General features: G+C 40.2%; 2 protein-coding genes across 2 annotated transcripts; both read right to left on the reverse strand.

The window, feature by feature from the left end:
- Positions 1 to 13: 13 nt before the first annotated feature.
- Positions 14 to 7,666, reverse strand: C5H11orf16 (chromosome 5 C11orf16 homolog). Its single transcript, XM_064452675.1, has 5 exons — positions 6,729 to 7,666; positions 5,295 to 5,523; positions 3,872 to 4,534; positions 3,232 to 3,419; positions 14 to 1,510 (listed from the first exon to the last, which is right to left on the reverse strand). The coding sequence occupies exons 2-5, from the start codon at positions 5,509 to 5,511 to the stop codon at positions 1,286 to 1,288; spliced, it is 1,293 nt and encodes a 430-aa protein (XP_064308745.1). The 5' UTR covers positions 5,512 to 5,523; positions 6,729 to 7,666; the 3' UTR covers positions 14 to 1,285.
- An 848-nt stretch (positions 7,667 to 8,514) lies between these two features.
- On the reverse strand, positions 8,515 to 15,043 carry ASCL3 (achaete-scute family bHLH transcription factor 3). The gene has a single exon (XM_064452677.1). It carries the CDS (start codon positions 11,144 to 11,146, stop codon positions 10,592 to 10,594), a length of 555 nt encoding a protein of 184 aa, XP_064308747.1. The 5' UTR covers positions 11,147 to 15,043; the 3' UTR covers positions 8,515 to 10,591.
- Positions 15,044 to 15,158: the final 115 nt, after the last annotated feature.

Raw genomic sequence — 15,158 nt, forward strand, 5'->3', positions numbered from 1 at the left:
TTTTATGGCCTGTATATTTGTTTTCTACTCAGTGGTATTATACGCAGCCCACTTTGTACACTGATTTTATAAATACTTGTACATTGTGTGCCTTAAATCCAATTATGTGACTGTAATTCCAGGTTCTTATGCTTTAAACAATTAAAGATACAATCAATGGAACAAAATACATAATTTAGTCTTTGTGATGACGGCTTCTTTTACACTATCCTCAGACAGAATGTCCCTGTTGCATTCTTGACCACAGAGAGCACAATCCATGTGGTATGAACGTACATTAGCTTCTGTGGGATGGCACTGATTTTGGAGCGGCTGGCTCACCATACATCTTTCCTATTTGTACTTTTATTTTTCTGATAAAGAAATAAAATGCAAGTGAAATTGACTATCTAGGACCCAACTCCAGAAGGTGCTTGAATGTGCATCAGATGTTGTCATGGTTTAACCCAGCCCATAGCTATATAAACTATTTGACACTTTAAGTCCTTCTTACCTAGGCTAAATACCAGTTAGCTACCTTTTTCAGGAGGTAGTAGGGTACCCTGAACCATCTCCAATTTTCCTGCAGGGGAAAGACATGCTGAGCAGCTGCACGCTGCAGCTTATGGCCAACTTCATATGCTTTAAACATGAGTGGTCCCACTAACAAGACACTCTGGACACTTAACTCTCCCAAAGGATCAGATTCCACAGTTAGAATTAGTGATATCACCTATATATATCTCTCTAATCTTTTTGGATGGTATTAAAGTTTCCGTTAATTTTCATGGGAATAGAAAATTCAGTGACTTGAATGCTGAATCTCTAAGTATTTTGTTGTTTGTATCTACAGTAGCAGGTCCTTTACCCTCTAAGGCAGAAGAGAAAGTAGTCAATCCTGAAGAAATATTTTTCAGCTGTCAGCTTGTATTGTTTCTCAATTCCTTCTGGCTTCCAAACAAACAACAAAAAAAATCACTCTGCTGAATTCCTCTGGCTGATTCCAGAGAACTTTAGACAAATTGGAGGTTTATTAGACTCTTGCTGTGCATCTGTTCAGGCTTTTAGTGCTCATACTAGTTTACCTGATCTCTCCAGAATTGTAAAGTCAAGTACAAATAATCAGGAATTTAATATAACACCTTGGAGTAAAGAATGAGGATGCTGAAATTCAATATAGGTAGAAAGAGTTTGAGTTATTAAAATTATACAGTTATCGATATTCTACAGAGACCATACCTAAATCAGAACTGGATTTGCTTAACAAATGTTACACTGATACAGTATAAGCAGTTTACCTGAAATTTCAGCTCCTGAACTTCATCGGTTGTACATTTATTGAATTCTGATCGATCATGTCTCTCTCTGCTTTGTTGCAAGTGGGCTCTTTGATGTTTTTTCTGTCTGTCCTGACATGGTTCATATCATCAAGTTTTTCATCTCCTGTGCAAGTTGCTTTACACTTATCTGACTCTGTTTTCTTCCTTGCTGTTTTACATCTTTGTTTTTCTGATGCTGCAAAACCTTCTTCCTAGAGGACAGAAAACAAATCCCTTGGAAGTCTACTCTAAAAAAAAGCATCAGTGTCTCTGTAACTGCTGCTTTCCTGGCTGTAAGGTAGGTGCCTCTGTCTCACATAGCTTTAATAATGGTATGTGCTGGTACAAACTTTACTGCTGAAACACAGAAGTGTACAATAAGACTAAAGGATTTTAAGCTGTTAGACTTTGACAAAAACCTTTGCTCCTTTAGAAGTCAGGAGGATTTTTGGTGACTACAGTGGGAAGACATTAGCCCCACAGAGAGCACCTCTGGGAAGCCTGCTCTGTAGCTTTACTTGTTTGTTACAGACTGCATCAGGAGTAACTTGCATTAACTGCTTCAGTGACCTCAAGGAGCGGCAACGTATCTTCTGGGTTTAAAACCACCAAGGGTTATTTTACAGGAATAAAAGTATGTCATTATACTCTGTATTACCACATTGCATCCACTACTAAGATTCATGCTGCCGGTTTGGGGCTAAGATGAGTGTGCTCTGGTTTCTTTTTAGTTTTGCCAAAAGGCAAAGCATGTCACTTCAGTGCCCAGCTGTCACACTTGCTAACATAGAGGATGTCTGCCTGGAGGTCCATACTGGCCTAAAAATTCCTAGGAAATCAACTACAAAGGTGTGTAATGATGATTATTTAAATAATAAAGTAGGAACCATACAGTTAATAAGTTGGTAGACATATGCTTAAAATTAATGCATATAATTGTGAGAATACAAGATATATTCCAGTATATTCTCTGTTCACTAAGACATCTCATTAACAGATTAATCTTCTAAAGGAAATCACGCAAGTTTAGCATGTTGAAAGTTTTACTCTGCAGTCAGCTCAGAGTAGCAAGACCATGAAGCTACAAAGGAGCTACTGTTTGATTTCTGGTATATAATTTATGATGCTCTTGTGCAGAGCAGTGTCTCTGTTCATCCTGCCATTCTCTTTCATCTTCACCTTCTTCCTGCAATCTTTTTTCTTCCTCTTTTCTGTGCTTGCTTTTATGGCATTCATGTTCTAATTTTTTTTCTCCCCAAGTTTTTTTGAAGCAGGAGGGGACCATGGCAAACAGAAACCAGGCCTAGAAATCAGGGTGTCGTCTTTGTTCCTAGCTGTGACACAGCTTGCTTACTCTGTATCCCCTAGCTTCAGGGTAGGGATCTGCTATTTAAACTGCTTGCTTCTTGCAAGGGAGTAAGAGAAGATACTCAGTAAAGACTGTTTACTAAAAAAAAAAAAATATGCTTATCTTTCAGAGATAGAGATCATGACTATCAGAGTTTGACTGGCAGAGCCCAGCACCTTTCCAGACTGATTGTTTTATTGTGTTTTTTTTGCTGCTGACAGTCACATCTGCCCACTTCCAGGGCCACTCACGTGGCTTCCATAGGACTTCATTAGGTTGATGTCAATGAGCATTTGGCAAGTTTCTGAACTGAAGTCTGCATTCCTGAATGCTCACACAGTTACTGGCATAAGCTTTTCCATTTTACCAAGTAGCTTCAACCCTTCCTTAGGGTTTTGGGATTTTTGTTTTAATTAGTGGAGAAGTTTCCTGCCTATCACAAAAATGGTGGATGGCCTTAGCAAGCAGTTAAGTTAGAAATTATGTATTTTTCTAGCCAACTTCCAGACCATTAACAAGAATCTTTCTTCCATTCAGACAAACCATGTGCTTACAGAAATGCAGTATTAATGCAGATTACCTTACCCCCAATGACAGCTTGAAATCTGGGTCTCTTAAGATTTCTTTCATTGTGAGTTGCCCTCTAGGAGACTGCTCAATGGTTTCAAACATTGCACTCTGATTAGTCAGCGCAACACGGGACATGTCACCAACGGAGATGGCTTTGGATTCCGACTTGCCCTTTGTACACATGCTACTGCATCTGCCGAGTCCTGGGAAGGAGTAAAATTGTATATAAGAGTGAAACCAGAACTGAAATGAAGAAACATTCATTTCAGAAGACAGGAAAATGCACTTCAAGCCTGAAATGAGTTCTTTCAGGTTATTCTGCATGGACCAGCTATGAAGGCTAATGAAGATGTTAGCATCATAAAAAGCGTAAGAAAATCACAGGAAACAAACTCAGAGATGGATATCTATGCTTCCAAATGAAATTAATTGTTCTGGTAGTTTTCCATTGGATGAGTTGCTAAAAGAAGAGCTAGCATGGAAGGTGAGGCAGCAGAAATGCTGGGGAGGGTGAGGTATTGTAGCAGAGACTGATATGCAAATTTATAGTATTATATATACACCAATATACAGGCAAAGTGACTGCCCAGATGAAAACACATTTGTTTTTTTTCCCCTCTGGCTGCTGCTTCCCTGTCAGGGTGTTAAAAGGTACCTGAATCACTGGGATGGGACTTGTCGTGGCTTCTTTTCCAGTATTTCCACTTGGGTTTTGCAGAATCCTTTAGCCTGGGCTTCTCAAGACAACCAGAGCCTGTGTCAACAGCACTGTCCACCACAGTACTCTTAGTGGGGAATGGCTCCACACCCCACTCTGAATCAGAACAGGGGAGAAATCCTGCTACAGCTGTTGCTGCTTCTTGTTTTGGGTCTTTCAGTTCTACAAGGCATGGAGAGGGCTCACTGCTCAACTCTGCCTCTTCAGTTTCGCTCTGAAAGACTGGAGACCTGGATGGAAGAGGCCACCAGGCATCAACGTGGGGATGGCAGCAGCAGATGCACCTCACATATGCTGAAAAACAGCATATGCCATCATGGTGACAGCGGAAGTGTGGCCAGCAGGGTGAGCAGCACAAGCGGTGCTTGGCAAGGCTATGTACAGCACAAACAGGAATCAGGGATGCTTTAGGACTGCAGGAAGAAATACAAGCGTTAGTGTCCAGACTTTTTCTGGGCTTCACCCTGCTGGTGAAGGGCATGTGGATCATCTCCACAATCCTCTCCCACAGTCTAGGAGGGATCCACAGAGCCACACCTCGTGCGAGTTTCACTTTCTTGTCATTCCAGAACTGGACCATAATTTCTTCATCCTCTGAGGCTGTTGAGAGAAAAGGTAAGCAGCTGTAAGCAGCTGACCTGCCCAGGCAGTGCACACATATGGATCAGGCTTTGCAGCTTTATGCACTTTCTACTCCTGTCAAGCGGTAGGATCAGCTATCACCCCTTTCTGTAATCACCTCACCATAATGTCATAGAGGCTGGAGTGGGCAGCTAGGGCACCATCAGTGTGACGACAGGCCTGGCAGCATCTTTCCTCAGAATTTGTCATCAGACAAACAAGAAAATATTGACTGAGTAACTTTTGTTGTTACTGCCAAAGTTAGCAGTAACACTCCGAGAATAGTATTTTGATGTCAGTGGAGCCTGACTGTCAGACGTGAGAAAAATGAATGAGCCGTTGAAATCTCCTAAGTTTGGGTGATAAAATCACCCCCAGATGTAGCATTCGGTACAAATGTGAGCATTCAAGCATGGATGGGTGCTTCCTGAGAGCTGCCTCACTTGTATCCCTCATTAAAAGGCCACTGTCCTTCATAAGGCAGATGGGAAATAGCACATCTATGGACACAGAAGATGACATTTTTATAGGTCACAACTTCCTTACAGTCAGACTGGTGAGGTTACATGCAGATATCCATCAGCAAGTCCCATCAGCTCCTGCAAGCTTTAAGCAACACTAAACTGTAGCCTGTGCACTGGTGTTTCTCTGGCCATAGCACCACAACAAGAGTTTATCCTGGCAGTCTCACTCATGTTCTGGAGCAAGGTGAGGAAGAAGAGAGCAGCATCTTTCTTACCTCGTAAGGGGTCCCTTGTCTCAATGCCTGTGAGGACAGTTCCTGGGCCGTACCTGGCCATATCTGGCTCCCAGGGTGCCAGCACCTTGTCTCCAGGGAGTAAGGAGTGCTTCATGCCGTTCACATATTCCAGGATGTCATCCTTTGCTGTTTTTTGCACACACATTGGATGTCTTCCACATGACACAAGTGGTTTGGCAAACTCTACCACAAACATGCCTCTTTCACTCTGTTACCAGGAACAAAATAAAAGTTCCTCTAAAAAACAGCCCACAGTGTGTCAGGTCATGTAACCTTCACCAGGAGGCTATTCTGTGGCTATGTGGCTAGATCAAAATGCCAAGCAAGCCTGAACAGTAACTAAGTATTAGGCTGTGGTAGTCCGGCATTGAGACAGCCAGAAGAACCTCCATGAGGCTCACCAGAAAGCAGGCTGAATGAAGTGTAAGTACAGATTCACTGCCACTAGGACCTGTATTTTCTTCCCCAAGACAAAAAGCTATAGAAAGAGTGTAACCGAATTTCACAAATCAAGCTGTGTGCACCAGATAACAAGGGACACTGAAGCTGTTCAGACCTGTTCTTCAGTCATGCCCAAGTCCTTCCTCATTACATACAACACTAACTCTGCTTCTTGGGTGGTTGTTGGGAATTTTTGTTTTCTTTTAAATTAAGGCCTGTCAAGAGACTTTCCATCAACAATGAAATGAGGTACTTCCCTGTTCTTGATAAAGAATAGGCTCTTTTTTCTATTAAGTTTGAAGTGCTAACAAACTAATGAATTAAAGCTTTCACTAACATTTCTGAAAAGACACCGAGCCATTGGTCTGCAGCTGACTCATGCTGGAAGTGTGTACATAAAACACTAACGCTTTTCCTGTGCTATTGATGGTAATGTGTCTACACACAACAGTAGCTGGTACACTGCTCACAACAGCACTCATGCTGTCTGAACCTGGCTCAGTGCCCAGCGCCAGCAGAAGCAGAGGGCCTGCTCTTGCAAGGTGCACAACAACACTGCCCTCACCAGGAACTGGCAGTCTTGGGGGCACCCATCTTCTGCACAGGATGACAATCCCCAAAACATGCCTGCTCCCTCCTAGAAATGGACTCAATAAAGGAGGCTGAGCAGAGTAAGGATCTGATCTTTATTAATTTATTGGTGCCTGAGGCTGCGCAGCATGCAAGAGGCTCACCCAAGCGTGCCAGGCAGCAGGTAGTGAGGACAGCCTGGAATCAGGCACATCAGGAGCTTTATGAATCAACATAACCATAAGCATCATTAGATCTCATCAGATTAGAGATCTGTTCTCTAATTCATGCACTAGCTGAAATCAAAACTGCAACACTAAACTCAGGTGGTGCATGAGGACTGCTGGTGGACTGGACACTATTGCACATACCCACAAATACTGCACGGCAACTGTCACTCACCTCTATCTCCTCTTTTACTGTACCACGGTAATAAAATCCATCTTGTTCCCATCTCACCAGCACAGGGATATTGCTGTCTAAAGCCACTGATCTCCCCACTGCACTCAGCCTCTTCCATGCTGGGCTAGGGGAGGTGAGGCAGTGGTTTATCCATAGGCACCTTGAAGAAAAGAAAATGGGTCAAGCACTGGGAGACACAGCTTCTGTAGGTCATGAAAAAAAAAAATCTTGTAAGATTAAGAACTGGATCACTCCACCTCATTTTGTAGCACTCCTAGTGGCCAAATCATATGGAAAGAAACAGAAAATCTGCTTGTGCTGGGACAATTCCTTGCTCTTGGGGAAAAAGCCATCAGTGCCTGCTTTTATCCAGATTTCTTTGGGTTTGAGTTTAGAGGAAGTGAGCCAGGATCACAATGGAATCCTGGGCCAGCATTACCTGCACTAGTCCCTTTGCTGTTTACATGGCAAGCCAATTCAACCCTTAAGATCAGGAGAAAGGATCCATTTCCAGCACACAGCATAGTGTAGGTATGCTCACAAGCACTGGAGCTGATGGCTTACACTGGGGCATTCAGGGAACGGAAAAGGAGAAAAGTAAACAAAGCTGCTAGTTGATGACAGGTTCAAGTTCAAAACAGAAGAAATAATCCTCTGTCACAAAGCATTAGAAACATTTCACAGAAGACAGCTGCTAACACAAGATGTTTTTATTTATCCAAATAATATTAAAGGAATGTTTCTTTTATAGGTTTACTCAGGCTTTGCTTTTCATAATCTCTAGGGTAGCAAATTACTTTAGCTAATACCATCTAAAAAACTGACAGTGAAGGGGACGGGAAAGCTCAAATGCTGTTCAAGCTGCTAATTTATTAATCTGACACATCAGCCTGTTTTATCCTATTAGATATCATGAAAAAGGACAAATTACAGACTAAAACAAGAACTTGATTTTACCTCTGGGGGGTGAGGAGCTCAGTGATCCAGGCAGGATGCACTACAAAACAGCTCCTGCAGCAGGGGTAGACAGTAGGTATGACGCTGGAGCACGAGAACGTGTCCAGAGCCGGCATCGCACTGCAATACCTGTGAGCCGTAGGCATGAACCCTTCCAAACGAGCCATTCTTACAAGAGAAGCTACCTGCAGGACTCAGTTGTGATCTGTTGGTAGAGACAGTGCACTGACATTTTTCAACACAAGCAAATGCTTTCTAGTGTACCTCAAGAACTCAGTAGCTTTTATTAATTATTTTTATTTAAAAAAAATTCAAAATATCCAGACTGGCATTTGGTCAGATGAATGCATATCACTGACTTCAGTGGTTTTCAATCACCCAAATCCCGACCTGGTAGAGGGACAGAAACACCCAAGGAAGCTAGAAATGCCATGAAGATCCCCAGGAAAGCAATAGCTTTCACCTCCTTCCAACTTTTGTTTCCCTCTGTAACATTCAGCTCTCTCTCCTTATATCCACACTCTCCTCTAAAGCTTTCTTGTACACAGCCCCAGCCAAACCTTCCCTATTTTACAAGCTGAGACAGAAACTACAGCTAAATTCGACCAACTGAGTAGATGTGACAGGTTTTGAACATTTTTGAACATTTGAACAGCTAGATTACGGTTGCCTGTTACTTGTTTTATTTACAGTGATGTATTAAGAGGAAATATTTTGATCTTTCAGCTGTCCTGTCATGTTTCATAACAGTAGGATTATGGCTTGCCATGAGGAAGAATGAGATGCTCAGATTTGACAAGTGATAACTATTCAAAAGCTGCCACGGTAAGATTGATGATATAGTAGACAAGCTGCCTTTTTTTTTTTTTTAAATATTGCTTAGAAATGTTTAGCATGCTTAGGGGAAAATTTGCATGGAAATTCAACATAAATTTTAAGTACTTAATTTACTTTGCAAAATACAGTTTAAGTGCTCATATTATGTTTAAATGTTATCTCTTAACTAAGAGATATGATCTGGGAGTCCTTTTTATGAGGACTTCCACATATACATAATTTCAGAAAACTAGAACACCAAACCCAGTAAGAGGAGTGGATTAACTGATGCAAAATGCATCTTTAAGTCAGCAAATCAACACAATATATTAACTTGTTTCACAGCTACACAAACTCCCCTATTATAAACCAAAACAAGATGGAATCAGTAATACTTTGCAAAGAAATGCAAATACCAATTCTACATTAAAGCACATTCTAAACCCATTCAGCACTGTTACTGCTGAGAGCCAGGTCCCCTATTTCTGTATAAAACAGAACACTGACAAAGACAATTGTACAACACTGAGTTTGTTTTTTCTTTTCCCCCCTTGATAACTCCAACTAATTTGACACAGCAGTGTTTCAAACTTACCAGCTATTGATAACACTACATCTGGTCAATTTGGATTTAGTCCCAAAGCACAAATCCTGCCCTTTTGCCTCTTTGACGCAGGAAGCCATTTGCTGCCAGTGTTTCCTAGTTGCTACGGAGGTTGCCACAGTCGTTACTACCAGGATTGGACACCCTGACCTTACCAGTTAAAAAACAGTGGAATGCGACTATAGAGATGACCGTTCGTCTGCCACGCATTTGCTCAGTTTTCAGCTCCCCATTGATCTAGATATTGCACTGAAGGACTGCAGGGGCAGAGAAGGATCATAAGTGGGTGCAGTGTCCTTTAGGATTTCTGCCTACTGTTGCTGGGCAAAAAAAATAGCATCATAGGAGGCTACAGTTCATTTTCTCCGTAATAAATGTTAACTTTTTCTTTCCTTTTTTTAGGGGGGAGCGGGGAGGAATACTTAATTGGAATTTGTAGGCATTTTGCAATTCACTGCTATAAAAACAAGATAACAGAGGGGATAGTTGCTATTAGGGACAAGGATACAGCACTTAGGAAGCCTGTAACCATTTTCTGTATTTCTGTACATTCTGCTGCACCCACAGACTACCTGCTGTCATGTTGTCAGCAGAATTATTTAAAATAATACAATTCCCTTACATATAGCTAATGTTAAGAACACTTTGCTAGTTACAAGCTAAACTCTCTTCACCGTGTTCACATATATCTATTCTATATCATTTAGCTGAACCATCAATAGTAGAGGAACAGACCAGGAGGTCAGGGAAGACCACCCCAGACCTCAACCATTATCAGTGAAAGTCCTGAAAAATTTCGGTTGCAGGATTTTGTTCTTTCCCAAGGCCAAGACCTTGCCAACCCTCTTCCTACTGTGTATTGCGAGAGCAGTCCTTGTAATTTTTACAGGCACTGACAGCTGGAAAAGAATCCAATTTTCAATAGAAATTAGGCTAAGTCAACACTTTTTAATGGGATTAAAATATTAATTAATAAGAAAAGGATGAAATAGCACTTGCAAGAAATTATGCTCTTCCCATGCTCAGTAACCATGCTTCAGAGAGCTGCTACCCTCCTCTTATTTTCCCCCTTTTAAACTAAGCTATTCTTTCTGTCCACATCTAACAACATTCCTGGGAACCTTTAAAAAGGCCTTTTAAGAAAGACACTGGTAATTAGACCAGAAATCTTTTAAGAAAGTGCATGAGGGTAAACCGTAACAATACTGAAAATGAGAAGAATCAGTCCCATCAGTGGGAAGATTTTATTTTAGAGCATGCAGGTTGTTAGGATACATACAGTTACTTCACACATATAGGTATTACATTTTTGGTTTGGTGACAATTTTAGAAATGTTTTCGGATTTCCATAAATTAACTAACTTAGGCCATTCAGATGAGATTTCCCCAGTTGTCTTTTTTTGTATCTAAGTGTAGTTACTATCTGCAAAATCAAAACTCTTTTCTGTGGGCTGATACTGATGCGTGCTATGATCTGCTTCTCAGTTTAGATCTTCTTCAAAAGCTGGTTTTGTTTGTTAATTGCTTTAGGTGGTTGGCATGGTTCCATTACATTTTTTTCTGCCACCACAGAATCACTGTAGAGAACAGACTGTAGATAGCTAATGTATTTTATTGCAGCACGGAGCGTCTCTACTTTGCTGAGCCGTTTCTCCATGTATTCCTTAGGTAGGTGATGCCTCAGTTTAGCATAGCCTTCATTGACACACTTAACCCTTTGTCTTTCCCTCTCATTCCTCTTTCTGATGAAAGCAGGCCCATAGGAGCACTCACTTCGGTGGTAACTGGAATGGGACATTTGGTAAGGAAAGGTGCAGGGCTCACTGTAGAAGTTCTCCGCAATGAGATGCTCAGACATGAAAGGAAGGAATGACAAATCTTCAGAGCAAGTGACCTGGTTTGGTGTTTCTGGGTACACGTGAAATGTGACCACTGGGTCAGCACAGAAAGGCCTAGCCAGCGGTATGTGCTGAGTCTCAGTACAGATGGATAACTTGTCCATGAGGTTATGGTAGCTTTTGCCATCCATCATGTTCTGCATTGAACCTGGAAATGCATAATTACATAATAGTTTAAACAACTCATACTGAACAGTAGAAACAACTCACCTGGACTTACCAATACTTGGCATTACTGGCATCTTCCAGGAGAGACTTTTAATGCTTTTGTGACATTTCAGAATGGTGTTGGAAGATCATTGCATAGAGCAGGCAATGTCCCATTTGAAAATACTAGAAAGTACAAGTCAGCAACACTGATTAAAATAATTCACAACAGATTTTAAGAAAATAAAGCCACTAAAGCTTCTTAAAGGAAACAGCAGTCTTTCATTCCAAATTCAGAAATGAAGATAATCTACCTTCACACGCTCCACATAGGTCTAGCTTGCTCCAAATCTACCAAAACTTACATCTCCACAGACAATAAACAAAGCAGGCCAACATCTGAGGCATTCTCTTCATCCCCTTCTCCCTGAAAAAATTAAAATCTACAATTCCAGCAATTCCAGTAACAGACTCCCTACCCATACCAAAAAGCCTTCAAAGACAAATTATTTTTTCCTCTCGATTCACTTGATGTGTCATTCACTATAAAATCTTAAGTAGACTGAAAACTTGTACTGGGAATGGATCTCAATTTTATGTCTGTCAGGTATTACATCCATTCTACATAAAGTTTTACAAAAAGTTTAGAGGATGAGTTTTCCTAAACCTGACATCTCATTGGGTCCTCATGCTCCTTCTGCACTCACCTGCAGATTAAACAGGGATATGAAACGCTAAACACAATCCTACTGATATAGGATTATGAAATAATTAATTCATGTCCTAATAATATTGTTTCAATTATAGATTATTCTACTAAGAAGGGACAGCACACAGTTGCTGGGGCACTGCTACAAACCTGTAACTCAGACTGGCCTACTAAAATGACATACCCTCTCTTCAGAGCAGCATTGCAGCAGACGTAACTACTCAAATCACCCTTATATATTTACTAGAAAGACAATCTTGCAGTGTTTTATAGGAAGCTACATTATAGTGCCTTCCCAATATCATTTACCAAACAGCTAAATATTACCGTAACTGTAATGATTGTTACCTAATAGCTACTTAAAAATAAATTTTAAGTAATTAGTTAATTTTGAAAGAATTACTGCGATCCATCCTCATGGATTGCAACCAATACTTACTTATACAGAATCTATCCGAAAATGCTCATATTCACCATCCAGTTCAACATCTATACATTGCTGTCTAAAATACTTAGGTTATATTACACCCTTTAAAATAGAAAACACACCTGAACATTAAAACAGATTACCAGAAACATCTAGATTCCATACACACAAAAACCTTACAAAGCTTCTAATGTCCCGACCATGGTTCCTTCACATAAACGGGACCCCTTTGATCCTTTGCAAGGATATGGGGATATCTTAACATTTCCTAATGACTTCATATCTGCCACATTTAATACAGAGGGAATTTTTACTCAGTATGGACCTATCCTCATGACATCTTCTATCAAAATGCCTCTGTATTTAGTGTTGTCTCTTTCTCTAACACACATAGATCTCACAACAGAAATCCCGTGAGTTAAGAGTTCATTTATAGCATGCTGCTAGACAAGAGAAAGTCACACGCATCTTAGACAGGTACTTCTGTAGGTACGCTGAACACACATCCATTTTACATTAATATACATGCAGAAAATCAGAGATGAACATATACACTCGTTACAAAATGAAAATAGTCATCTTTCCCTTTTCTACTTACACTGCTGCTAACAACTTAAAAATATTGTCTGAGGAAAAAAATCTGTCACACAGCAAAACATAATTACAGAGTAAGAAACCAAAACCAACACAATCCCTCAAGAAGAGATATTTGCAGTATTTGTTGCTTAGTACTGACACTCTGCTGCATAATGGCATTACACAAAACAGTTATCTACTGTCCTACTACCTGCATGAAGTGTAAAATGCAAGTGTTAGGATCGTTTTCCTTTTAGGCTAGAGACTCACCAATCTTCAGATGAAAGTGAAATCCAAGGAAACAAGACGTGCTATTTTAAGACTGATGAATAATACCTGAAAATATCTGAATGGTATTAAAAAAGTTAATGTTCCATTTTTCTTACACCTTATTTAATAAGATATCATATTAAACACAATTCATTAAAAAGCTACAGAAGCACTGTTACTGAACAGTCGGTAGAAGTGATTTACAAAAACACTGATATTCAGTGAAGATCTGTTGCTAGATACAGCAATAGGCAAGTCTCTTACCTGAATTATATAGCGTGTTCCGCTGAGTCAATGACTGCTGCAATTTATAGTCAGTTGACAACATGCAAAGTAGCTTACAGTTAGATCTGCTCATTTCTGGTTTGGCTCTTCCACCCACACCACAGCTATGATGGCAACAGAACTTGGCATTAAGGGCTAAAAATTTTAAAACTGTACTGAACACAACCAGATTACCTAAAAAAGTAATCAGGAATGTACTTTGTTTACTTCCTGTATGTATTCGGTTAGTTTACTAAAGCAATATTTTCATTTATTGGCATTTCATACATTATTGTCTGAATATAGCAATCAGCTAGAATTTAGTTAAATATTTACCATCAAGGCATAAGCAAACTAATTTTCATAACTTCATTTTAAAAACAGAAAATCAGCATTTATTTAGAAGAAACTTGTGTCTCCAGATTAGAGGTGAGGACACACATTAGTTACCTTAATACCCTCAAATTTAATCTTCATTATACATGCAATTTTGGGAAATTTCCCTAGTGTTAATAACACCATATAAAAGTCTCTAATAAAGCATTTATGGAGGTAGACATGACAAGATTTGAAAACAGCAAGCAATTAGTAGCAAGACACACATTTTAAAGTTTTGCTTAAACTCAGAAACACAGAATGGAACAGTCTGTATAATCAAATATATATAGGCATATAAATGCTACATGTATCAGAATATAGCTGTCTGATTGTACAGGTGCAAGGAAATAGGACACCTACCTTCAAAACTCCCACATTTTACAGGATTACCTTAACACTTTAGACTATCTCACTATTTGGTCCTTCTATCAAAGTAAACCCACACAAAAAAATCCAAACCCAAACCAGTTTAGCTTAAAAACTTCAGAAGACACTAAGATTAGAAGCACGTGATCTACTACCAAAAGAGCTACATACGCCCACAGTCTTGTCTTCTTGGGACTGTCAGCCAAAGAAAGCATTCTGCTTCTGCTGCCCTTGTGCGGGTCCACAACAATGCTGTATTCTGCATCCTCTTCCCCTGCCAGCTTCAGGCCTCATCAGAAAAGCAGCCAAGAGATAGAACATCTACCAGCCCTGGTAGACAGGCATGTATTCAACAAACATGTTACACTTTTTCTTTCTTTAGGGGACCCTGGGTACATCACTGTTACAAGTGGTTATTGACTCATCAGGGTGGGATGTTGAACACAGTAACTAAACCCAAGTCTGGATTTTTTTTTTTGTCCTGTTCCCCTGTCAATCCACCTTGTGCCCTCCCCCCCCCATTTAGAAAAATAATCTTGTGCCACCACCAATTAGCCACCCATTATAATTCCTTCCAGATTAACTCAGTTTTTGGAAGACTACAGGACTACAGAAGAATGAAGCTATATGCAAAAGAGCTGCAGTCAATATAGTATTGTCGTGTGGCAACTATGTTTCCAACCCTGATGTGGCAGAGCTATGTGTACAGGTACAGTTTATTTCCCATGCTACTCTTGTCTCCCAGGCTGTGGGCTAAGCAAGCCAAAACTGCACCTGGCAACATATAGTACTGTTCCATGTACCATTTCCTTCCACAATGGAACTGAAAAACCTGTGTAAGACAATAACGTTAAGTACATATGCATAGCTAGATTTGAGTCAGGGATCAACAACTCTTTTCAGTTAGCAATTTGGTGAGCCTTTCTTTCCTTTATCTAAGGACTGAACAAGTGTGTATTTCTACTCTGAAGCATTTTTCAAAGAAGTGCTTTTATAGACAAAATTTACATGCAGGGTA

This window comes from Phalacrocorax carbo, chromosome 5 (genome assembly GCF_963921805.1).
Source record: "Phalacrocorax carbo chromosome 5, bPhaCar2.1, whole genome shotgun sequence".
NCBI lineage: Eukaryota > Metazoa > Chordata > Aves > Suliformes > Phalacrocoracidae > Phalacrocorax > Phalacrocorax carbo.